Source organism: Hevea brasiliensis, chromosome 2 (genome assembly GCF_030052815.1).
Source record: "Hevea brasiliensis isolate MT/VB/25A 57/8 chromosome 2, ASM3005281v1, whole genome shotgun sequence".
Taxonomy (NCBI): Eukaryota; Viridiplantae; Streptophyta; class Magnoliopsida; order Malpighiales; family Euphorbiaceae; genus Hevea; species Hevea brasiliensis.
The window spans coordinates 111,352,517-111,379,642 of NC_079494.1; the positions used below are offsets into that span (position 1 = coordinate 111,352,517).

Here is a 27,126-nt window from a genome sequence, read left to right on the forward strand (position 1 = left end):
TTCATTTTTCTCATATTCTATATCCTACTCAAATAGGAATATCATTAAAATAGTAGTTTTAGACACTGAAATAGGAGTCTTATATATTATATTAAAACAAAATAATTCTTCAATCAATTAAAAATATTTCTCCTACTCAAATTAGAAAAATATTTTCTCCAAATCTATCAAATATTTTGAGTCATACTAACAAAAAATGTATTTTATATAATTTGTATCCATCTGAAAATTGCATGACATCAAAATGGCAATAACTTTTGTTCTAAATGTTCGATGTATTTAGAGCATGAGCATTCCCAATGCAGGATATGCTATATTGCTATTGAGAATAATTAACTGAATTAAAGTTGTTCCTTATTTTTCGGTCTACATTCTTCCTTCTTGCATTCAAATGTGGTGTGTATACATATACACAAATAAAAGAAGCGGTGAAATTCTGTATTGAACAAACAGAAAAAAGAAGTATATAAAGCTAATTTCATTAACAAAAGGAGAAAACATTACATACTAGTAAATGAAAAACGATCAATACTTAGCACAAACAGCTAGATATACTAATTAATACAGAGCATACTAGCTAGACTACTAAATCAAGCCAATTTTTATTATACTTGGTGGCGTATAAGTAGTGAATTTAAGATAAAGCCTGGTATGGCTTGAGCATTTGGTTGAGTGTGCCACTTAGATGGAGGGACATGATTTCATTGGTAGATCCCATCAGCTTTCCACCAATGAACACAGCTGGTACAGGAGCAGTACACCCCATCCTCATGAGGGCTCTTTCCATTTCCCTGCCTTCAGGGTCTTGGTCAATCTCATAAACCAGAGGTTCCACCCCAATTCCTTGAAACAGTATTTTGACTGCATAACACATGCAACATGAGCTCTTGCTGAATATCACAACCCCCTTCTCTGAGGCCAGTCCCATCACCTTTTCCATGTTCACAAATCTTGATTAGGAAATGTCTCCTTAATCTCTAGCTAATGCAGTGACAGAGAGAGAGAGAAAAGGTCCTTTCCCTTTCCCTAGATTTTGTTCAGAACCTCAAGACCATCAGACTGAATTCTGAGCTAGAATTCGATCCAATGGTATTGTGAAGATGAAAGGTATTGAAAGGAAAGTGGGCTGGCAAGAGAGGAAGGAATTAAAGCTCAAGGTTTTTTGAAATTATACCCTAATGCTAGACTATTTATAGGGACAACTTTAGTATGGAGTATTAGAGTCCTTTGTTTGAACGAGAACATTCAAAAGTAGAGGAACTTTATTTCTTATTAGATGCCCAAGTTGATGAAAGTTACTTGAAAGATGGAGACCACTGTGCTTCCATGGGCTGAAAGCAGCAAGTTGCAAACCCAACAAATTTTCTACACTCTTTCTACTAAAGTTTTCAAATTGACTTTCAAATTGACCGACTTCCATAAGCCTAGCTATAAATTATATATAATAACCATCTGATATTAGGACTATTTCTTGCTTTTCTCCAAGATGAAAGCATCAAACTTCAAATTAGCAATGGCTCCAGGGTGGCACATCCTATTGACCACCTGTTCTCACTTGGGCAGATTTTATGAAAAAAGGCACAGGAAAAGTAGGGGGACAAATATTCTCAAAAGGCTAGTCAATTTTTCCAGATTCTCGCACTCACCTTCTTTGAATCCTTATGCTGAAAGATTGGGATGGCTTTCGGTGTGGCTGCAGAGATTCTTCGTGTTGCGCCCACCAACTTGCAGGATTCTTTCTTTCTAGCACACACACAAGCGCATGTGAGAGCGGTTCTATTAATTTTATATAGCACTATACTGCATATTACTCCAACCAGTGTTCTCTCTCACATGTGTGGATATACAAGCTCAATCCCCGCAGGTGTAGAAATTCAAATTCTTCAATATTGAACTTTGTTGGTTGCTAGCTCCTTTCTTGAATAGGCTGCTTATAATTCCTGTAAAGCACAATAGTCTTCACGAATATTACAGTGACTGCACAGGACCTATACTATTAATCATCTTGGGTATGTACTGTATATATATATATATCTGACTTTATTTGCATGAATTAATGTATGATGCTCATACAAACAAGTGTACATATGCATGATATATATCATATATGTGTGTGTGCATGCGTGTCATATTCTTAGCTTGAGCATAAAAAGGCACATAGGAAAAGTTTTGCCTTTTTGGATATGGAAGAATCCACAAGGGAGACATAAAAGGCTCTAGAATAACTTTTTTTGTGCCTCCCCTAAATTAGATAATATGCAAACGGCTTAATCACCATTAAAAATGCTTAGAACCTGTAATTATACTGATTAATAAGGGCAATGACAAAACCCAACAACCATCTTATATTTGTTTAATAATTTAGAGCTCTAAAACATATAACAAAGGGGACCAAGAAAAAATTAAAACACTTAGAAAGAGAAGAAAAGGCACATATATATGCATCATTCTGTCCACAAGCTTTGTCTATGGTGGTTGTGATAGGAAGTTCTCTGCTAACTGTCGCAATTTTCACTTCATGAAACAGAAGGGTATAACTTTAGCAAGTAGTGGATGAATTTCTGTTAGAATATTTCTGATTACTTGTCACCAAGTGAAGCAATATTGTGAAAAAGACTTTATTCTATACACTGTGGCTTAGTCACTTGTGGAGGAGCAATTAATTTTTAAGGGAGAATTCCCCCGGATTCTGCCTGGTCACGGTGAAATTCTTATGTGAACCTAGATCATGATGTAAGATTTGGAATATTTTTGAGTTAATGCGAGCAGGAACAAACCCAGCAAGGTAATTAAAAGCTGCACTGTATTAACAAGTGCATATTATATATATAGGAACTCTTAAGTCTATTTTTGATATATCGAGTATTACATTTTGCATACAATGTAGTCAAGGAACCAGGAAAAAAGCAAAGCCCTTAATACAACATTTGTTTTCAACATGGTATTAGAGCTATATTTATAATTACTACAACATAAACATGAAGTAGTATTATTATAGTTGTTTCAGAAGTACTAGAACCAGATTGCCTTTGCATCTATGAGCATTTGCTTCAATGAGCCATCCAAGTGCAGGGATAAGACATCTTTTGCTGAGCCTACGTATTTTCCACCTATGAACACAGCTGGGACTGAAGGGTTACATCCAAGGCCTCTTAAAGCCCACTCCATTTCTCTCCCACTGGCGTCGCGATCGAGCTCGTGAATTGCAGGGCTTGCACCAAGTTCGTAAAAAAGTGTTTTGATGCTATGGCACATGCAACATGAGCTCTTGGTGAAGATCACTGCAGCCCTAGTTGAAGCCAAATCTCTCACCCTATCCATTGCAAAAACTCTTTGTGTTTGGTTTCCCTAACTAATGAAACAATTCTTTTTTTCTATACAGCTAATCAAGTAAGTGGTGATCGCTAGAACAAACAAAGAAAGCTAGCTAGCGAAGGTTTGTGAAGAGAAAAAGATAAAACAAAACTAGGCAAGTAAGGAAGCTTCTGTTTTTGTTTGTGTGTATTGAGCTACGATAGACTCTGAGATTCATCAGGCGTTATTTATAATGGCTGGCCAGGGTGGTGTGGATTGATTGTTTAGTCCGTTAAGGAAAAAAATAGAATAGAGGATTCCAAAAAAATTATTAAAAAAAATACAAAAAAGGAGAAAGTTCTTTGAGATATTTGTTTGGATAAGAAAAATGCCACTCATGATTTGTTTGACATTATAATATATATGTAAATATATAACTAAGATGTCCGTACACTAAGAAGAATAATTTAATTATTAATTAATACATTTAATAAGCTTATATTATCAGAAGATGTATATATACTTTCGGCCCCGGTTAGTGGCATCAGAGGAGATTAAATATAAGGATAATGATATCTACGAACCATTTCCAATTTGGTGCAACATGGAAGAGAATATATAATTCACACTGTTCTTGATATCAACCGATAATCTTCCACCATCAAGAATTTTAAGCACTTTTCCCTGTACATATTTCATGGAATGTCAAAGCCGTGGAAGGTTCAAGTCTCCGCTGGTCTATTTCTTTACCTGCTGCTAACCAAGTGTCTTGATTTTTTTTTTTTTCCTTTTCATTTCTATTAATCTAACTAACAAGAACTTATTAGTAGTTAGTGAGATTGCATATGACGTATGTCCTAAAGTGGATCAATATATAGAACTTTTTTTTTGGGTTCAACTGTCATTGCAGCATCTGTTGGCTGATGTGGAATAAGATAAGAGTTTATCCAATCCTTTCCCTCTTTCCTCTACATTGGTCCCCTTCATCGTACTCATGGCATTCATAATTCATCAATAAAACAAAGGATAAATTCCAAAAAAAACTAAAAAAAAATGGTTATATAGCCACTGACTCTAGAACCCAGCAAGCGAAGTGTGTAAAAATACCAAACCTGATGAGGAAGAATTACATTCCTTATCAGATTTTTGCAGTAAATGACATGGCTTTGGCTGTTATGAAGTCAAGAAACAAGTGATGTAATAGAATTTTTTATCTTTCTAATACAGGAAAATATAAGATTTTATTCTGTGATCTGCTTTGCAAATTGATCAGCATTTTTATCTCTATATGCATGTGAACTGGATAAATGTTATGCCCTTAGGAAGAAGTGAAAGGCCAATGGTTTTAAAACAGACAACAGGAGGAATAAAAGCAGGACTTGGCCCTGCAGCTACGTACCTATCATAATATTAAAATCGAATCTTATATATATAAAAATGCATCTTCTTCAATTCCTTGTTCTGCCTCATCATCTGAAGATGTTCAAGAATCCTTTTCTATATATCAAAGTCTCAGGAATATGCAGTATTCCTTGGTTCTGCATGAACATGTCGGCCAACTTCAGTAGAGATGGTGATGACACGTTAAAATATGTATCCTTTATGCATGCTGAACGTGTACATGCGTCATTTGCAGCTACTTAGCCAAGTGCAGCCACTTGCATTATTTTTAAGTAGAAAATTAATAACGTGAAACCCGAGTCTATCAAATAAGCATGAGCATTAAACTGCTTACACTATTTTTCATCTTGGTTGGCACTACTGGGCATGGGCTGGGAGGTGCAAAAGCTACTTTGCTGAGTACATCCTGACGCTGTGCACATTCCATTATGCAGGGTGAGGATCGAGAACGTCAACCAGCTGAAAAACAGAAAATTTTTTTTCCTTATTTAATAATTAAATTTTACAAAAATTAAATTTAATTAATTTTATTTATTAAATCTAATATTTAAAATAAAAAAATTCAATTCTTTTAATTTAAAAAAATATTAATTTTAAAAAATAAAAATTATACGACTTATTGAAAAGGAAGCTTTCTGTTTTCTGTAAAGAATGTTAAATGGCTTAAATCAAGAATGAGCTAATAATATTCTGCCATTCATTATTCTGTAAAAATCTTTATTACCTGAAATGCAAATCTTAAAATTAAAAAAAAATCAATCTGATAAAATGTAATCTACTGATAATAAAGTTATGGGTCTAATTATTGTTTGCGTAATGAGAAAATTCATTTATCATACTGTCAATTAGTGCAAGATCATACGGTAGATATTAAATAATTAACTCACCCAGAACTAATTGGCAGATTGGATTGGAATTAATCATTAAGGCTTAAAGTAGTCGTGGGTAGACGTGGCTGATGATGCTCTGTTCGGGCTGATTTTAGATTGGAATCAGTAGTTTGGTTTGAGGAATGGAGGAATCAAAAACAATAACAAGAAGAAAAATTGAAGGAATATATGATATTTAATATTTTTTTAATATAATAAAAAATAATTAAAGGAGGTAAAAAGAATTAAGAGAACTTAAAACATTAGAAAGTTACAAAATTAAGAGTTTTAAGAGAACTTAAAACAATAGAGGAGAACTAGGGGGAGCCTTGGCCCCCCAACCCTTTTAAAATTTTCCTATAGACATATATATATTTAGAGAAAAAAATTAATTTATTTTAGGTAAAATTATTTTATTTTAGTTATTAGCCTCAAAAAAATAATTATATTATTTTATTAAGATTTAAGTAATGTAAAGTATTGAAATTTTTTATTTTTCATTATATATTCAAAAACTTTTCAAAATACTAGCACTCTTAAAAAAAATTATAACTTAATTACACTCTATTATGATATTTTTGATTTACCATTTAAAATATGTAGTTAATGTATTAAATCAATAATGTTGACCCTCTCAAAAATAATCTTTTGATTCTGCCCATAGAGATAAGGGTAGAGCATGCTCATACTTGAATGATACATAAGAGATACAGGAATATTGAATTTCCAGAGAGAACACACAGATTTAGAAAGCCCAAAGACCATCTAAAAAACATATATTAGTCAGTTTGAACCCGATTTTAACTGAACCGAGCCCCATTTAGTTGCAACTCCAAAAGCGGCCGCAGCCATGTCTAGTCGTGGGCACTAAGAAATTGACACAAAGTTAGGTAGAATCAATGGAGCAGTGGGGAGGGAGTGAGAGATACCGAGATATTGTGAAGGTATACAAATGAAAACTTACGTATTCCTTTAACTATATAAGGTATCAAATATCAAATTTTTTATCAGAATGTTTAGCCCTTCGTTAAGATAAGAGAAAGATTCGTAATGGGGAGTTGAAAGATTCCAAAACTGCGATCGATGTGGCTATATCTATGGTCATTGGCAATCATGTTCCAGGGTCTTAGCAAATTGACTTAATTGGCAATGTGAATTTGTATACCTTACACTTTGTGTTTCTTTAATTTTCTTTAGTCACAAAAAGAACGTAATTTGTTGTAACTTGCCTAAAAACATTATTATTAGACAGAGATTATTAGGTGTTCTTAGAGCACATATTCACTTAATCAAAAAAATGAGTCACATTTTTTATAAAAGAAAAAGTTGAATATTTGTGTTTAATAATGCGTTTAGATGGAGTATAATATATTTAGTGTATATAGATTTTTTTTTTAAATAAGGTAAGATAAAATAATAAAATTTATCAAAATCTCTCCAATCTACTGGTTTAGGTCATGTTTGCCAATAATTTTTAAAATAGCGTTTAACATTCTAACTCTGGTCGAAACATTATCTCTCTTAATTATATTATTCAGTAATATAGTATTCATACCAGTGTTTAGAGGTTGACGGAGTGATTCATGAAAAACTACTCTTCATAGCTTTTAGAGGTTAAGAAAGCGTTTTGACTAAGTCAACAAAAATTATATCACTATTTTTATATTTAACAGCTAATTCAACAGTTATTTTTATCAAATACTTTTACTTTAACAAACTATACAAATAGCTAACTACTAACGGCTAATATCTAACAGCTAACGATTAATAAGACAGCTAACAACTGTTAAAACAGTTAACTGTTATTGTAACACCCCAAAATTTTAAATTTTATTATTTTATGAGTATTATTTATATTTTAATTTTATTTAAATTTTAAGAAATTTTTTTGAGATTTTTCGAATTTTAAAAATCGGGTTCGATTTTTCAAAAATATAAACTTTGATGATTTTTAAAAATTTATTTAAAAACCACGTGACAAAACTAAAAATATATTTGGAGTCTACAAATTTTTCTGAGTTTTCTAGAATTTTTTTGGAATTTTTAGACCTCGTTTTCAATCCTAAGGCAGAGTAAAAATTCAAAATTTTGTATCTTAAATCCAACCGGCCGAATCGAACCGGACCGGATCGGACCGATCGAATCGGACCGGTCTTCTTCTTTTTTTTCCTCCTCCCCGCACGCGTCCCGACCTCCCTCCCCTTCTCTCCCTTTTTCTCTCTCCTCCCTCCTCCCCTTGCCGCACCGTCGCCTCCCCTGCCACCCCAGCTCGCCGGCGCCCATCCCCAGCAGTCCCAGCCCACCAGCTGCTGCTTGGAACGCCGGAAAACGGTGCCTGAAGCGACGCGACGTGCAAGCGTGCCGCTTCGTCTTCCCGGCCAAAATTCGGCCGATCCGGCCACCAATCGGACTGGGTCTTGTGTCTAAATCTATCTACTAGTCGAGAGCTTTCCATAGACACCAAGAACACCGAAATCCATTGAGCGGTTTGTCCAATTTTTGCCCAGGAAGTTTTAGCCCATTTTGACTTTTGGGCTAGATTTCTTGCAAACCGTGAATCCCACGAGAAAACCGAGAGTACCAGAGCGCTCCACTCATCGAGAGCTTTGCGGCAACATAAATTTCGAATTTTTTCGACACCATTTTTCGGTGGGTCCAACGGAACTTCGCAGTGTTTTTCCGAGCATTAAATGAGCTTAGAAAATTTCGTAAAATTTATTTACTAACCTCTGTGTTGTGGGCTTCGTGTAGGTATCCTCAATTCGTGGAAATTCGACAGTTGTCCGGGTTTGTGAATTTCCGGTCAGACAGACCCGCTACCGGAAAAGTCTCCGAACTGGATCGAGGTTTTGGCTACCCCACCATTGTCAGACATCCCGAGTGCGTTCCCGAAGTCGAAATCGGCAAAGGTAAACCCGAACCTTACTTTTTCGTAATTTTCTAGTGCTTAAATAGGATTAAAAATCCATAAAATATTCTTAGTAGCTCAGAAAATTATGATTCTTTTTGCAATAGCCTAGTAATATTGCTAAGGACCGCAGAACAAAGTTTTAGAATTTTTAGAGCTTGTTTGGGTAGTTTTTGCAAAAATGATCAATTATAAGGACTAAATTGAAATTTTACATATTGTGATGGATGACTGATTTGATGGGCCCAGGAGGGGCTGTGTGATGTGATTGAATTGTGGATATATGAGTTGCGAATATAGAAGTGTGTTTTGAGCCCTTTTGCAGGTTGGGTAGGTCCTAGGTATAGGGGAGACTCTGCCGGATTTTCGGCACGACTTAGGACGTATTTGATCTTTTCATGATTTGTATTGAGTCAATTGTGTTAAATAATTGTAATGTAATTGTCAGGTGAGCCGGGACAGCCTTCTTCCTCCGCCCAGCCGCCACAGTGACCGCTGTCAAGTCTGTGAGTAAAATATTAATTTTAATTGTAATTTCGATATTATTATATGTTTAAGCATGCCCATGCATCACTTATATGTATGTATCTATGTAGTTAAACTCTAGGCACGTTTTATGTTGCCTTCATTACTGTTAAAGTGCCATGGATGTTGTTGTGGTAATTTGGAGCAGTGTGTGTGCGTTGGCATGCGTGTGATGTGGTGTGTACTATGGATAGGACGGGTAGTCATGGCTTGAGATCTTCGCTGGGACTCGATCCTTCGGGGGTAGTCACGGCTTGAATTCTTCGCTGGGACCCCGATTTGGTTTATTAAGCGAAAGTCCGGCTTGAGTTCTTCGCTGGCACCAGGTTAGATTTAAAAGAGCTGTATAGGGGATCAACTCCCATATATTATGATTGATATTACTGGGTGTGTGAGTGCTCCAAATTACCTTTTTGCTATTATGATGTGAATTTATTGCTGATGTTGCATTTCACCCTACAGGGTGCATTAGTTTCAGATAGTTATAGAGATTATAGTTAAAATTGATATTTTATTCTCTGAGTCGAACGCTCACTCCTGTTCAATATTTTTTCAGGCCATAGGAGGATATTTTTGAGGTTAACCTGCTTTCTCCCTCGCAGGTTATTTATTCATGTTTGTGTAATTCTATAAATTTCTAGAATTTCCGCATGTGTTAGAAATATTTAACTAATTTGGGTCTATAATATAAATTGTTATTTTGGACCTGTAAAATTATTATCACATGCATGTTTGATGGACTGGATGAGGGAGCTGAGCTCCCATTTATTTTTATGTTGATATGAGCATGTGGAGGGTGAGCTGAGCTCCCCAATTGAGTATTTATTTTGTTTACAAGTCGGGTGAGTCAAAAACTCCCCGTTGAAAGGTCCATTTTGTGGCCGGACTCTATCCGGTTGAATTCTTGAAATTGGGCCCAAATGGGCCTTAGAGTTGGGTTAATGAATAGTTAGGCTTACTACGGGCCTCAGGAGCTTTAGGCTGGCCCAGGTCCTAGTGCCGCTCCGGCCCATAGGTTGGGTCGTGACAAATGTGGTATTAGAGCTTAGGCTCCAGATTCATAGGGAAAAATTGTCTAAGTGTTGGGAAGAGTCTACTAGGAGTCACATGCGGAAAATAGGGTCCACGTTCGTCTTGCATTGTCAACTTTGCTTCTAGTTTCTACTTCATATATTGTGTGTAAATATGAGTCTATAAAGCTGTGTAACCTGTTGTTTTGAATTTTATGGACTAATGCTGCTGAATTTCAGGAAAATGCGTAGAAGTAGGAGAGCTGCCACTGCACCAGAACCAGATGTGCCTGACGAGGTGTCAGCACAGGATGAGGCGCCTACCCCGAGGAGACGGGGTAGGAGGCCTAGAACTGCTCAAGTAGAAGAGCAGCTGCCAATAGTTCAGGATCAGTCTTTCATGGCACAGGGTCCCATGGACCCCATGGCAGCTACTCTAGCTGGGTTGCAGAGAACCATCAATATGATGGCGCAGTATATGGTCCACCCTCCATAGCAGCAACAGTCCACCGCACCAAGAGGGGAACCTTACAAACAGATAATTAATTTCAAGAAGTTGGTGCCTGGAACTTATGATGTGTCAGATGATGCATATCGATTTTTGGATTCCTGCAGATAGGCAGGAACAGAGTTGCAGTTGACTGATAGAAGACTTATAGAGTGTATGCAACATGTCATAGGGCCTATGCCTAGACAATGGATGAATGACTACATATTGCCTCGGATGGAGGGTTTGTCGTGGACTCAGTTTGTGTGAACTGTTCATCAATCGGTTTGTGCCAGAAAGCTTCAGGGATCAAAAGCAGTGGGCCTTTGAGGCCTTAAGACAGAATGACAGGTCTGTAGATGAGTATGCTACAGAATTTCTGGAATTGAGCAGGTATGCCCCTACAGCAGTATCTACAGAAACTATGAAGGTGAAGAGATTCCTAAAGGGGCTGGACAGGAGGTATGCAAACCTGGCCATGATGTCTGATCAGTCTTTTGATATGGTAGTTGATTGAGCCAGACAGATAAAGATTAGCTATGCTGTGGATGACAGCGGAAGGGCAAAGAAAAACAGAGCAGAGGGTTCTTCAGGTGTTCCCCACATGGGTACTCCAGATAGTGGTGGCCAGAGTAATTTCAGAGGAAGAAGTAGGAACAAGAAGAGTGGTTTTAGACACAAAACTCGAGGGTCTGCACTGTGCACGGATCCAAAGAAGGGTCACGCTCAGTGGTACAGCAGCCTGGTGCAGTTCAGGATCCTCCTTGGCACCTTGTGCACAGTGTGGAAGAGGACATTCAGGACCTTGTATGATGGGTTCAGGAGTATGCTTCAGGTGTGGCCAACCAGGTCACTTTGCTAGGGAATGCCCCATGTTCAGCGAGCCACAGATTAGGTCACAGGGTTCTATTGCAAATGTTCCTCGTCAGTTGTATCCCGGTGCTTCCAGCATGGCAGCGGCGATCGATTCGATGGCAGGGGCCAAGGACAAGGGGGACGTGAATTTGGAGGCAGATCAGGAGGTAGAAGTCAGTATCAAGGTTCTGCCACTCAGGGTAGGGGTCAAGCTCGGGTTTTCACCTTGACCCATCAGGATGCTCAGGCTTCAAATGCAGTTGTGGCAGGTATTCTTCTGGTCTGTTCCATGAGGCTCGTGTTTTAATAGATCCGGGTGCTACGCACTCATTTGTCTCCCCTGTGTTTGCCATGAGGTTGGGTAGAAACCCTACAACTTTAGAATGCCCTTTGTCGGTAGCTACCCCACTTAGTGACAACATAGATGTAGATATGGTTTTTCCGGGTAGCCCAGTAGTGGTGGATGGAAAGATCCTCCCAGCAGACTTGGTTCCTCTACCAGTGATAGATTTTGATGTAATTTTGGGGATGGACTGGTTGGCAACTCATTATGCCACTTTAGACTGCAGGAACAAAAAGGTGCATTTCCACATACCTGGTGTGGAAGAGTTTAGCTTTGATGGTGACAGGAGCGTGGCTCCATATAATTTGGTGTCAGCAATTAGTGCTAGAAAAATGTTGAGGCGTGGATGTCAAGGATATTTGGCATTGGTGAGAGATATATCTGTAGAAGGTGTTAACATGGAAAATGTTCCTGTTGTCAGAGAATTCATGGATGTCTTCCCTGAGGAGCTTCCAGGGTTACCACCAGGAAGGGAAATAGAGTTTTGCATTGATGTTGTGCCGGGTACAAACCCCATATCAATGCCGCCTTACAGGATGGCACCAGTAGAATTGAAAGAGTTAAAGGAGCAACTATAGGAGCTTTTGGACAAAGGTTTCATACGTCTGAGAACTTCACCCTGGGGTGCTCCTGTGCTATTTGTAAGAAAGAAAGATGGGTTATTGAGGTTGTGTATTGACTATAGACAGCTGAACAAGGTAACTGTGAAGAACAAGTATCCACTTCCTCGGATCGATGACCTGTTTGATCAGCTCCAATGGGCTAGATTCTTTTCCAAGATAGACCTACAATCAGGCTACATCAGTTGAGATTCAGGAATGAGAACGTGTCCAAAACAGCATTCAGGACAAGATATGGTCATTATGAGTTCTTGGTGATGTCTTTTGGACTCATTAATGCACCAGCAGCTTTCATGGATTTGATGAACAGGGTGTTCAAGCCATTTTTGGACCGTTTTGTCATCGTATTCATAGATGACATTTTGGTATACTCTCGGACCGAGGAAGAACACGTGTGGCACTTGAGAATGGTGTTGCAGACTTTGAGGGAGCAACAGCTATATGCCAAATTTTCAAAATGTGAATTTTGGCTAGAGAGCATCTCATTCTTGGGACACGTGGTTTCTAGTGACGACATTCAAGTGGATCCCAAGAAAATTAAAGCTGTAACTGATTGGCTTAGGCCTACAACAGTCACCGAGGTGCGAAGTTTTCTGGGTCTAGCTGGCTACTATAGGCGTTTTGTGCAAGATTTTTCCAGGATAGCGGCTCCCTTAACTAAGTTAACTTGGAAGAATGTTCCATTCATTTGGACAGATGACTGTGAGAAGAGCTTCCAGAAGCTTAAGGAGTGTCTAACCACCGCCTCTGTGTTGACACTACCTATGAGTGGTAAAGGATACACCGTGTACTGTAACGCCTCCAGAGTTAGCCTAGGTTGTGTTTTGATGCAGAATGGAAAGGTAGTGGCTTATGCTTCAAGACAGCTGAAGACGCATGAGCAGAACTACCCCACCCATGATTTGGAAATGGCGGCTGTAGTCTTTGCACTAAAAATCTGGAGACACTACTTATATGGTGAAGTGTGCGAGATATACACCGACCACAAGAGTTTGAAGTACATCTTCCAATAGAGGGATTTAAACTTGAGACAGAGGAGATGGATGGAGCTTCTGAAAGACTATGATTGCACTATCCAGTACCACCCTGGGAAGGCCAATGTAGTAGCAGATGCTTTGAGCAGAAAATCTTCTGGCAGTTTGGCGCACATTTCAGCAGAGAAAAAACCGTTGATTTGGGAAGTACATGAGTTAATGGATCAAGGTTTAATCCTAGATCTTTCAGATGAGGGGGTATTGTTGGCTCATTTTTTAGTGAGGCCAGACTTGCGGGACAGAGTTAGAGTTTCCCAGCACAGAGACCAACAATTGATGAAAATCATAGAAAGAGTACAGCAAGGTGAAGGTGGTGAGTTCGGGTTTGCCAATGATGGCGCCCTTATACAAGGTTCTAGGATATGTGTGCCCGATGTGGACAATCTCAGAAATGAAATCATGCAAGAGGCACACTATACACTGTACAATGTCCACCCAGGCTCCACCAAGATGCACCATGATGTGAGGGATAGCTATTGGTGGATTGGCATGAAGAGAGACATAGCAGACTTCGTGTCCAAGTGCTTGACTTGTCAGAAGGTGAAGTTTGAACACCAGAGACCGTCTGGGAAGCTGCAAGAGCTCCCTATCCCAGAATGGAAGTGGGAAAAGATTACGGATTTTGTGAATGGGTTGCCTCGTACCATGCGAGGATATGATTCGATATGGGTAATTGTAGACCGTCTAACCAAATCAGCTCACTTTTTGCCTGTGAGGACTACATATTCTGTGGCACAGTACGCCCGACTCTACATTCGAGAAATAGTCAGATTGCATGGAGTTCCAGCTTCCATAATATCTGACAGAGGGCCCCAGTTCACTTCTCGGTTTTGGAGGAAGTTGCAGGAGGCACTTGGCATACAGTTGAACTTTAGTATGACTTTCCACCCTCAGACAGACCGACAGTCCGAAAGGACAATCCAAACACTGGAAGACATGCTTCGCATGAGTGTTTTAGATTTTGGACGTCAATGAGATGATCAGCTAGCTTTGGTGGAGTTTGCCTACAACAACAAGCATTATTCCAAAGATAGGATGGCACCCTATGAGGCACTATATGGAAGAAAGTGTAGGTCTCCTCTGTGTTGGATGGAAATGGGAGAAGCGAAGGTGCATGATGTAGACCTAGTGCAGTACACTTCAGAGGTAGTTCATTTAATCAGGGAACGATTGAAAACAGCTTTCAGTAGGCAGAAGAGTTATGTAGACCCCAGACGGAGGGATGTGGAGTTTGCATGTCACGACCCAACCTATGGGCCGGACCGGCACTAGGACCTGGGCCAGCCTAAAGCCCCCGAGGCCCGTAGTAAGCCTAACTGTTCATTTACCCAATGCTGAGGCCCATTTGGGCCCAATTTCAAGAAAACAAACGGACAGAGTCCGGCCATAAAATGGACTTACCAACGGGGAGTTTTTGACTCACCCGACCTGTAAACACAATAAACAATCCATTGGGGAGCTCAGCTCACCCTCCACATACTCATCAACATAATAATAAATGGGAGCTCAGCTCCCTCATCCAATCCATCAAAACAGACTTAAAATATTAAGTTTACAGGTCCAACATGATAATAATATTACAGACCAAATTCAAATAATTACTGCTAACACATGCGAAAATTCTAGGAGTAAATAAAATTACACAAATATCGATAAACAACCTGCGAAGTATAAAAGCAGGTTAACCCAGAATAAAATATCCTCCTGCGGCCTGTAAAAATTTTTGAACAGGAGTGAGCGTTCGACTCAGAGAGTAAAATATCAATTTTAACCATAATCTCTATAACTATCTATAACTAATGCACCCTGTTGAGTGAAATGCAACATCAACATCATATTCACATCATAGCATCAAAAAGGTAATTTGGAGCACTCACGCACCCTGTAGCATCAATCATAATATATTGGGAGCTGATCCCTATCTGACTCTCTTAAATCCAACAGTGCCGAAGAACTCAAGCCGGACTTTCGCTTAATAAACCAAATCGAGGGTCCCAGCGAAGAACTCAAGCCGTGACTACCCCTCGAAGGAACGGGTCCCAGCGAAGAACTCAAGCCGTGACTACCCTGTCCTATCCATAGTCCACACCACATCACACGCACGCCAACGCACGCACACTGCTCCAAATTACCACAACAATACTCATGGCACTTCAACAGTTATCAATGCAACATAAATCATGCCTAGAGTTTAACTACATAAATATATGCATATAAGTGATGCATGGGCATGCTGAACATATAATAATATCGAAATTACAATTAAAATTAATATTTTACTCACAAACTTGACGACAAATTACTGTGGCGGCTGGGCGGAGGAAGAAGGCTGTCCCGGCTCACCTGACAATTACATTACATCTATTTAATAAATTTGACTCAATACAAACAAAGAAAAAATATCAAGTACGTCCTAAGTCGTAGAAAATCGTGAGTCTCCCCTATACCTAGGACCTACCCAACCTGCAAAAGGGCTAAAAATGCACTTCTATATTCACAATCCATATATCAACAGTTCAATCATATCACACAGCCCCTCCTGGGCCCATCAAATCAATCATTCATCACAATACGAAAAATTTCAATTTAGTCCTTATTATTGATCATTTTTGCAAAAACTGCCCAAACCAGCTCTAAAAATTATAAAACTTTGCCCCGCGGTCCTTAGCAATATTACTAAGCTATTGCAAAAAGAATCGTAATTTTCTAAGCTACCACAAATATTTTATGAATTTTTAATCCTATTTAAGCACTAGAAAATTATGAAAAAGCAAGGTTCGGGTTTACCTTTGCCGATTCCGACTTCGGGAACGCGCTCGGGACGTCTGACAATGGGGGGCTAGCCAAAACCTCGGTCCAATTCGGAGACTTTTCCAGAACGGTGCATGTCGGCCCGAAATTTGCGTCAAGCCTGGCCAATTTCGCGAATCGAGGATACCTACACGAAACCCATAACACGAGGGTTAGTACATAAATTTTTCAGAATTTTCTAAGCTCATTTAATGGTCGAAAATACACTGCGAAGTTCCGTGGGACCCACCGAAAAACGGTGTCGAAAAAATTCAAAATTTATGTCGTTGCGAAGCTCTCGACGAATGGAGCGTGCTGGTGGCCTCGGTTTCCTTGTGGGATTCACGGTTTTCGAGAAATCTAGCCCAAAAGTCGAAATGGGCTAAAATCTTCCCGAGCAAAAATCGGACAATCCGCTCGATGGATTTCGGCGTTCTTGGTGTCTATGGAAAGCTCTCGCCGAGTAGATGATTTTGGACACAAGACCCGGTCCAATCGGTGGCCGGATCGGCTGGATTTGGCCGGGGAAGCCGAAACGCCGCGCGCGCGAGAAAGGGAGATCGAGCGCGTTTTCCGGCCGTTGGCAATTCTACCGGGACAGTGAGGCGGCCGAGGGAGGACGCAGGGGAGGCGGCTGGCAGGCGGCAAGGGAGGGGAGGAGAGAGAAACGAGAGAGAGAAGAGGGGAGAGCCATCGCGCGCGGGAGAAGAAAAAGGAAGAAGGAAAATGGCCGGTCCGATTCGACCGGTCCGATCCGGACCGGTTCGATTCGGCCGGTTCGATTCGGCCGGTTCGATTCGAAATACAAAATTTTGAATTTTTACTCTGCCTCGGGACCGAAAACGAGGTCCAAAAATTCCGAAAAAAATTCCATAAAACTCAGAAAAATACGTAGACTCCAAATATATTTTTAGTTTTGCCACGTGGTCTTTAAATTAATTTTTAAAAATCATCAAAGTTTATATTTTCGGAAAATCGAACCCGATTTTTAAAATCTGAAAAACCTCAGAAAAATTTCAAAAATTCAAATAAAATTAAAATACCAAAAATACTCATAAATAATAAAATTTTGGGGTGTTACATTCTTCCCCCCTTACAAAAAAATTCGTCCTCGAATTTTTACACAAGGCAGAATAAAGTACATGATTATACATTGAACAAGTAAGGGTACTTGCTACGCATGTCCCATTCTGACTCCCAGGTGCACTCTTCCACTGACTGACTCCTCCACAAAACCTTAACCATAGGGATCTGTTTTGATCTCAGCTGTCTCACTTGGTAGTCCACTATGGCTACAGGCTGCTCCTCAAATGTCAAATTTTCTTTTAGCTCTATCACATCCTACGCAAAGACATGAGAAGGATCGGGAATGTATTTCCTGAGCATGGAGATGTGAAACACGGGATGAACGTGAGAGAGGTTGGGTGGTAGCTCCAACCGGTAGGCAACTGCTCCTACTCTATCCGTAACCTCAAAAGGTCCAATATACCGAGGTGCCAACTTGCCCTTCTTTCCGAATCTCATGACTCCCTTCATTGGAGATACCTTCAGGAATACATAGTCGCCCACTGCAAACTCCACATACCTCCGTCTGGGTCCGCATAACTCTTACATCTCATCGAAAGCTGTCCTCAGTCGTTCCCTGATTAAAGGAACTACCTCCGCAGTGTACTGCACTAGGTCTACATCATGCACCCTTGCTTCCCCCATTTCTGTCCAACACAGAGGAGACCTACACTTTCTTCCATGTAGTGCCTCATAGGGTACCATCCCTATGCTGGAGTGATAACTGTTGTTGTAGGCAAACTCCACCAAAGCTAGCTGCTCATCCCATTGACCTCTAAAATCCAAGACACTCATGCGAAGCATGTCTTCCAGTGTTTGGATTGTCCTTTCGAACTGTCCGTCTGTCTGAGGGTGGAAAGCTGTACTGAAGTTCAACTGTGTGCCAAGTGCCTCCTGCAACTTTCTCTAAAACCGAGAAGTGAACTGGGGCCCTCTGTCAGATATTATGGAAGCCGGAACTCCATGCAATCTGACTATTTCTCGAATGTAGAGCCGGGCATACTGTGCCACAGAATATGTAGTCTTCACAGGTAAGAAGTGAGCTGATTTGGTCAAGCGGTCTACAATTACCCATATCGAATCATATCCTCGCGTGGTACGAGGCAACCCAGTCACAAAATCCATAGTGATCATTTCCCACTTCCATTCTGGGATAGGGAGCTCTTGCAGCTTCCCTGACGGTCTCTGGTGTTCAAACTTCACCTTCTGACAAGTCAAGCACTTGGACACAAAGTCTGCAATGTCTCTCTTCATGCCATTCCACCAATAGCTATCTTTCACATCATGGTACATCTTGGTGGAACCTGGGTGGACACTGTACAGTGTATAGTGTGCCTCTCGCATGATTTCATTCCTGAGGTTGTCCACATCGGGCACACATATCCTAGAACCTTGCACTAGGGCGCCATCATTGGCAAATCCAAACTCACCACCTTCACCTTGCTGTACTCTTTCTATGATCTTCATCAGTTGTTGGTCTCTGTGCTGGGAAACTCTAACTCTGTCCCTCAAGTCTGGCCTCACTGAAAAGTGAGCCAACAATACCCCCTCATCTGAAAGATCTAGGATTAAACCTTGATCCATCAACTCATGTACCTCCTGAATCAATGGTCTCTTCTCTCAAATGTGCGCCAAATCGCTGTAAGATTTTCTGCTCAAGGCATCTGCTACAACATTGGCCTTCCCAGGGTGGTACTGGATGGTGCAATCATAGTCTTTCAGAAGCTCCATCCATCTCCTCTGTCTCAAGTTCAAGTCCCTCTGTTGGAAGATGTACTTTAAACTCTTGTGGTCGGTGTATATCTCGCACACTTCGCCATACAGGTAGTGTCTCCAGATTTTCAGTGCAAAGATTACAGCCGCCATTTCCAAATCATGTGTGGGGTAGTTCTGCTCATGCCTCTTCAGCTGCCTTGAAGCATAGGCCACTACCTTTCCATTCTGCATCAAAACACACCCTAGGCCAACTCTGGAGGCGTCACAATACACGGTGTATCCTTCACCATTCATAGGTAGTGTCAACACAGGGGCAGTGGTTAGACACTCCTTGAGCTTCTGGAAACTCACCTCACAGTCATCTGTCCAAATGAATGGAACATTCTTCCTGGTCAACTTAGTTAAGGGAGCCGCTATCCTGGAGAAATCTTGTACAAAACGTCTATAGTAGCCAGCTAAACCCAGAAAACTTCGCACCTCGGTGGATTGTAGGCCTAAGCCAATCGATTCTGACTTCAACTTTCTTGGGATCCACTTGAATACCGTCTGTAGAAACCACGTGTCCCAAGAATGAGATGCTTTCTAGCCAAAATTCACATTTCGAAAATTTGGCGTATAGCTGGTGCTCCCTCAACGTCTGCAACACCATCCTCAAGTGCCACACGTGTTCTTCCTCGGTCCGAGAGTATATTAGAATGTCATCTATGAATACGATGACAAAACGGTCTAAAAATGGCTTGAACACCCTGTTCATCAAGTCCATGAAGGCTGCTGGTGCATTAGTGAGTCCAAAAGACATCACCAGGAACTCATAATGACCATATCTTGTCCTGAAAGCCGTTTTGGACACGTCCTCATTCCTGATTCTCAACTGATGGTAGCCTGATCGCAGGTCTATCTTGGAAAAGAATCTAGCTCCTTGGAGCTGATCAAACAAATCATCGATCCGAGGAAGTGGATACTTGTTCTTCACAGTGACCTTGTTCAGCTGTCTGTAGTCGATACATAACCTCAATGACCCATCCTTCTTTCTCACAAATAGAACAGGAGCACCCCAGGGTGAAGTGCTCGGACGTATAAAACCCTTGTCCAAAAGCTCCTGTAGTTGCTCCTTCAGCTCTTTCAATTCTGCTGGTGCCATCCTGTAAGGTGGCATCGATATGGGGTTTGTACCCGGAATAACATCAATGCAGAACTCTATTCCCCTTTCTGGTGGCAACCCTGGAAGCTCTTCAGGGAAGACATCCATGAATTCTCTGACAACAGGAACATTTTCCATGCTGACATCTTCTACAGATGTATCTCTCACCAATGCCAAATACCCTTGGCATCCACGCCTCAACATTTTTCTAGCACTAATTGCTGACACCAAATTATACGGAGCCACGCTCCTGTCACCATCAAAGCTAAACTCTTCCACACCAGGTATGTGGAAATACACCTTTTTGTTCCTGCAGTCTAAGGTGGCAAAATGAGTTGCCAACCAATCCATCCCCAGGATTACATCGAAATCCATTACCGGTAGAGGAACCAAGTCTGTGGGAGGATCTTTCCATCCACTACCACCGGGCTACCGGAAATACCATATCTACATCTATGTTGTCACTACGTGGGGTAGCTCTTGACAAAGGGCACTATAAAGTTGTAGGGTTTCTACCCAACATCATGTCAAACAAAGGGGAGACAAATGAGTTCGTAGCACCCGAATCTATAAAAACACGAGCCTCATAAGAACAGACCAGAAGAATAACTGCCACCACTGCATTTGAAGCTTGACCATACTGGTGGGTCAGGGTGAAAACCCCAGCTTGACCCCTCCCCGGAGTGGCAGAACCCTGAAACTGACTTCTACCTCCTGAACTGCCTCCAAATCCACGTCCCCCTTGTCCTCGGCCTGTTGGCCATCGATCACCGCCATGTTGGAAGCACCGGATACAATCGCGAGGAACATTTGCAATGAACCACTGTGACCCCATCCGTGGCTCGTGAACATGGGGCATTCTCTAGCAAAGTGACCGGTTGGCCACACTCAAGCATACTCGATCCCATCAAACAAGGTCTGAATGTCCTCTTCCACACTTTGTGCACAAGGTGCCAAGGAGGATCTGAACTGCACCTAAGCTGCACTCGTGACCACTGCTGCTGGATCCGTATCCAGGTCTGAATCCTCGAGGTTTGTGTCTAAACCCACTCTTCTTGTTCCTACTCTTTCCTCTGTAATTACTCTGGCCACCACTATCCGGAGTACCCATGGAAGGGACACCTGAGGAACCCTCTGCTCTGTTTTTCTTTGCTCTTCCGCTGTCATCCACAGCATAACTGATCTCAATCTGTCTAGCTCGATCAACCACCACATCAAAAGACTGATCAGACATCATGGCCAGGTTTGCATATCTCCTGTCAAGCCCCTTTAGGAATCTTTTCACCTTCATAGTCTCTGTAGATACTGCTGTAGGGGCATATCTGCTCAATTCCAGAAATTCTGTAGCATATTCATCTACAGACCTGCCATTCTGTCTTAAGGCCTCAAAGGCCCACTGCTTCTGATCTCTGAAGCTTTCTGGCACAAACCGATTGATAAAAAGTTCCACAAACTGAGCCCATGTCAAACCCTCCATCCGGGGTAACACGTAGTCATTCATCCATTGTCTAGGCATGGGCCCCATGACGTGCTGCATACACTCTATCAATCTTCTATCAGTCAACTGTAATTCTGTTCCTGCCTGTCTGCAGGAATCCAAAAACCGATATGCATCGTCTGACACATCATAGGTACCAGGCACCAACTTCTTGAAATTTATAATCTGTTTGTAAGATTCCTCTCTTGGTGCGGTGATCGCTGCTTTGTGGAGGGTGGACCATATCTCGCGCCATCATGTCGATGGTTCTCTGCAGAACCCGGCTAGAGTAGCGCCATGGGGTCCATGGGACCTGTGCCATAAAAAGCTGTTCTGACCGTGGGTAGCCGCTCTTACTTGAGCAGCACTAGGCCTCCTACCCGCCTCCTGGCGGCGCCTCATCTGTCGACACCTCGTCGGGCACATCTCGGTTCAGTGCGATGGCAGCTCTCCTGCTTCTATGCATTTTCCTGAAATTCAGCAGCATTAGCCCATAAAATTCAAAACTGCACATTACACAGCTCTATAGACTCATATTTATACATAACATATGAAGCATAAACTAGAAGCAAAGATGACAATGCAAGACGAATGTGGACCCTATATTTCCGCATGTGACTCCTAGTAGACTCTTCCCAACACTTTAGACAACATTCCCTAAGAATCTGGAGCCTAAGCTCTGATACCACATTTGTCACGACCCAACCTATGGGCCGGACCGGCACTAGGACCTGGGCCAGCCTAAAGCCCCCGAGGCGTAGTAGTAAGCCTAACTGTTCATTTACCCAATGCTGAGGCCCATTTGGGCCCAATTTCAAGAAAACAAACGGACAGAGTCCAGCCATAAAATGGACTTACCAACGGGGAGTTTTTGACTCACCCGACCTGTAAACACAATAAACAATCCATTGGGGAGCTCAGCTCACCCTCCACATACTCATCAACATAATAATAAATGGGAGCTCAGCTCCCTCATCCAATCCATCAAAACAGACTTAAAATATTAAGTTTACAGGTCCAACATGATAATAATATTACAGACCAAATTCAAATAATTACTGCTAACACATGCGAAAATTCTAGGAGTAAATAAAATTACACAAATATCGATAAACAACCTGCGAAGTATAAAAGCAGGTTAACCCAGAATAAAATATCCTCCTGTGGCCTGTAAAAATTTTTGAACAGGAGTGAGCGTTTGACTCAGAGAGTAAAATATCAATTTTAACCATAATCTCTATAACTATCTATAACTAATGCACCATGTTGAGTGAAATGCAACATCAACATCATATTCACATCATAGCATCAAAAAGGTAATTTGGAGCACTCACGCACCCTGTAGCATCAATCATAATATATTGGGAGCTGATCCCCTATACAGCTCTCTTAAATCCAACCTGGTGCCAGCGAAGAACTCAAGCCGGACTTTCGCTTAATAAACCAAATCGAGGGTCCGTTCGAAGAACTCAAGCGGTGACTACCCCTAGAAGGAACGTCCCCGAAGAACTCAAGCCGTGACTACCTGTCCTATCCATAGTCCACACCACATCACACGCACGCCAACGCACGCTGCTTGCTCCAAATTACCACAACAATACTCATGGCACTTCAAAATTTATCAATGCAACATAAATCATGCCTAGATTTTAACTACATAAATATATGCATATAAGTGATGCATGGGCATGCTGAACATATAATAATATCGAAATTACAATTAAAATTAATATTTTACTCACAAACTTGACGACAAATTACTGTGGCGGGCGGAGGAAGAAGGTGTCGCTCACTGACAATTACATTACATCTATTTAATAAATTTGACTCAATACAAACAAAGAAAAATATCAAGTACGTCCCTAAGTCGTGTAGAAAATCGTGAGTCTCCCCTATACCTAGGACCTACCCAACCTGCAAAAGGGCTAAAAATGCACTTCTATATTCACAATCCATATATCAACAGTTCAATCATATCACACAGCCCCTCCTGGGCCCATCAAATCAATCATTCATCACAATACGAAAAATTTCAATTTAGTCCTTATTATTGATCATTTTTGCAAAAACTGCCCAAACCAGCTCTAAAAATTATAAAACTTTGCCCCGCGGTCCTTAGCAATATTACTAAGCTATTGCAAAAAGAATCGTAATTTTCTAAGCTACCACAAATATTTTATGAATTTTTAATCCTATTTAAGCACTAGAAAATTACGAAAAAGCAAGGTTCGGGTTTACCTTTGCCGATTCCGACTTCGGGAACGCGCTCGGGACGTCTGACAATGGGGGGCTAGCCAAAACCTCGGTCCAATTCGGAGACTTTTCCGTGCAGTGCATGCGGCGAAATTTGCGAACGGTCAACTGTCGAATTTCCGCGAATCGAGGATACCTACACGAAGCCCATAACACGAGGGTTAGTACATAAATTTTTCAGAATTTTCTAAGCTCATTTAATGGTCGAAAATACACTGCGAAGTTCCGTGGGACCCACCGAAAAACGGTGTCGAAAAAATTCGAAATTTATGTCGTTGCGAAGCTCTCGACGAATGGAGCGTGCTGGTGGCCTCGGTTTTCTCGTGGGATTCACGGTTTTTGAGAAATCTAGCCCAAAAGTCGAAATGGGCTAAAATCTTCCCGAGCAAAAATCGGACAATCCGCTCGATGGATTTCGGCGTTCTTGGTGTCTATGGAAAGCTCTCGCCGAGTAGATGATTTTGGACACAAGACCCGGTCCAATCGGTGGCCGGATCGGCCGGATTTGGCCGGGGAAGCCGAAACGCCGCGCGCGCGAGGAAGGGAGATCGCGCGCGTTTTCCGGCCGTTCTGGGCGGCTGCCATTGGCCGGGCGGTGGAGGCGCAGCGAGGAGGACGCAGGGAGGCGGTGGCCGGCAGGGGAGGGGAGGAGAGAGAAACGAGAGAGAGAAGAGGGGAGAGCCATCGCGCGCGGGAGAAGAAAAAGGAAGAAGGAAAAGGGCCGGTCCGATTCGACCGGTCCGATCCGGTCCGGTTCGATTCGGCCGGTTCGATTCGAAATATAAAATTTTGAATTTTTACTCTGCCTCGGGACCGAAAACGAGGTCCAAAAATTCCGAAAAAAATTTCATAAAACTCAGAAAAATACGTAGACTCCAAATATATTTTTAGTTTTGCCACGTGGTCTTTAAATTAATTTTTAAAAATTATCAAAGTTTATATTTTCGGAAAATCGAACCCAATTTTTAAAATCCGAAAAACCTCAGAAAAATTCCAAAAATTCAAATAAAATTAAAATACCAAAAATACTCATAAATAATAAAATTTTGGGGTGTTACATTGCAGCAGGCGACTATGTATTCCTGAAGGTTTCTCCAATGAAGGGAGTCATGAGATTTGGAAAGAAGGGCAAGTTGGCACCTCGGTATATCGGACCTTTTGAGGTTATTGATAGAGTTGGAGCAGTTGCCTACTGGTTGGAGCTACCACCCAACCTTTCCCATGTTCATCCTGTGTTTCACATCTCCATGTTCAGGAAATACATTCCAGATCCTTCTCATGTATTACAGCCGGATGTAATAGAGCTAAAAGAGAACTTGACATTTGAGGAGCAACCTGTAGCCATAGTGGACTATCAAGTGAGACAGCTAAGATCAAAACAGATCCCTATGGTTAAGGTTTTGTGGAGGAGTCAGTCAGTGGAAGAGTGCACCTGGGAGTCAGAACGGGACATGCGTAGCAAGTACCCTTATCTGTTCAATGTGTAATCATGTACTTTATTCTGCCTTGTGTAAAAATTCGAGGACGAATTTTCTGTAAGGGGGGAAGAATGTAACACCCCAAAATTTTAAATTTTATTATTTTATGAGTATTATTGATATTTTAATTTTATTTAAATTTTAAGAAATTTTTTTGAGATTTTTCGGATTTTAAAAATCGGGTTCGATTTTCCAAAAATATAAATTTTGATGATTTTTAAAAATTTATTTAAAGTCCACGTGGCAAAACTAAAAATATATTTGGAGTCTACAAATTTTTCTGAGTTTTCTAGAATTTTTTCGGAATTTTCGGACCTCGTTTTCGGTCCTAAGGTAGAGTAAAAATTCAAAATTTTGTATCCTAAATTGAACCTACCGAATCGAACCGGACTGGATCGGACTGGTCGAATCAGACCGGTCTTCTTCTTTTTCTTCCTCCTCGTCGCGCGCGTTCCGACCTCCCTCCCCTTCTCTCCCGTTTTCTCTCTCCTCCCTCCTCCCCTTGTCGCGCTGCCGCCTCCCCTGCTACCCTAGCTCGCCGGCGCCCATCCCCAGCCGTCCCAGCCCACCGGCAGCCGCCTGGAATGCCGGAAAACGGCCCCTGAAATGACACAACGCGTAAGCGCGCCGCTTCGTCTTCCCGACCGAAATCCGGCCGATCCGGCCACCAATCGGACTGGGTCTTGTGTCTAAATCCATCTACTCGTCGAGAGCTTTCCATAGACACCAAGAACACCGAAATCCATTGAGCGGTTTGTCCAATTTTTGCTCGGGAAGTTTTAGCCCATTTTGACTTTTGGGCTAGATTTTCTCGCAAATCGTGAATCCCACTAGAAAACTGAGAGTACCAGAGCGCTCCACTCGTTGAGAGCTTCGCGGCGACATAAATTTTGAATTTTTCTGACACCGTTTTTCGGTGGGTCCCGTGGAACTTCGTATTGTTTTTCCGAGCATTAAATGAGCTTAGAAAATTCCGTAAAATTTATTTACTAACCTCCGTGTTGTGGGCTTCGTGTAGGTATCCTCAATTCGTGGAAATTCGACGGTTGTTCGGGTCTGTGAATTTCCGGCCAGACAGACCCGCTACCGGAAAAGTCTCCGAACTGGATCGAGGTTTTGGCTACCCCATCATTGTCAGACATCCCGAGCGCTTTCCCAAAGTCGGAATTGGCAAAGGTAAACCCGAACCTTGCTTTTTCATAATTTTCTAGTGCTTAAATAGGATTAAAAATCCATAAAATATTCTTGGTAGCTCAGAAAATTATGATTCTTTTTGCAATAGCCTAGTAATATTGTTAAGGACCGCGGGGCAAAGTTTTAGAATTTTTAGAGCTTGTTTGGGTAGTTTTTGCAAAAATGATCAATTATAAGGACTAAATTGAAATTTTACATATTGTGATGGATGACTGATTTGATGGGCCCAGGAGGGGCTGTGTGATGTGATTGAATTGTGGATATATGAGTTGCGAATATAGAAGTGTGTTTTGAGCTCTTTTGCAGGTTGGGTAAGTTCTAGGTATAGGGGAGACTCTGCCGGATTTTCGGCACGACTTAGAACGTATTTGGTCTTTTCATGATTTGTATTGAGTCAATTGTGTTAAATAATTGTAATGTAATTGTCAGGTGAGCGACGACCTTCTTCCTCCGCGCCCATACGGTGACATTTGTCAAGTCTGTGAGTAAAATATTAATTTTAATTGTAATTTCGATATTATTATATGTTTAAGCATGCTCATGCATCACTTATATGTATGTATCTATGTAGTTAAACTCTAGGCACGTTTTATGTTGCATTCATTACTGTTAAAGTGCCATGGATGTTGTTGTGGTAATTTAGAGCAGTGTGTGTGCGTTAGCGTG

The 27,126-nt window shown here is 41.2% G+C and overlaps 2 protein-coding genes across 2 annotated transcripts; both read right to left on the bottom strand.

The window, feature by feature from the left end:
• Positions 1–463: 463 nt before the first annotated feature.
• Positions 464–1,178, bottom strand: LOC110634576 (monothiol glutaredoxin-S9). Its single transcript, XM_021783629.2, has one exon. The coding sequence runs from the start codon at positions 938–940 to the stop codon at positions 635–637; it is 306 nt and encodes a 101-aa protein (XP_021639321.1). The 5' UTR covers positions 941–1,178; the 3' UTR covers positions 464–634.
• A 1,608-nt stretch (positions 1,179–2,786) lies between these two features.
• LOC110634565 (glutaredoxin-C11) lies at positions 2,787–3,536 on the bottom strand. The gene has a single exon (XM_021783619.2). It carries the CDS (start codon positions 3,319–3,321, stop codon positions 3,013–3,015), a length of 309 nt encoding a protein of 102 aa, XP_021639311.1. The 5' UTR covers positions 3,322–3,536; the 3' UTR covers positions 2,787–3,012.
• Between the last annotated feature and the right edge of the window lie 23,590 nt (positions 3,537–27,126).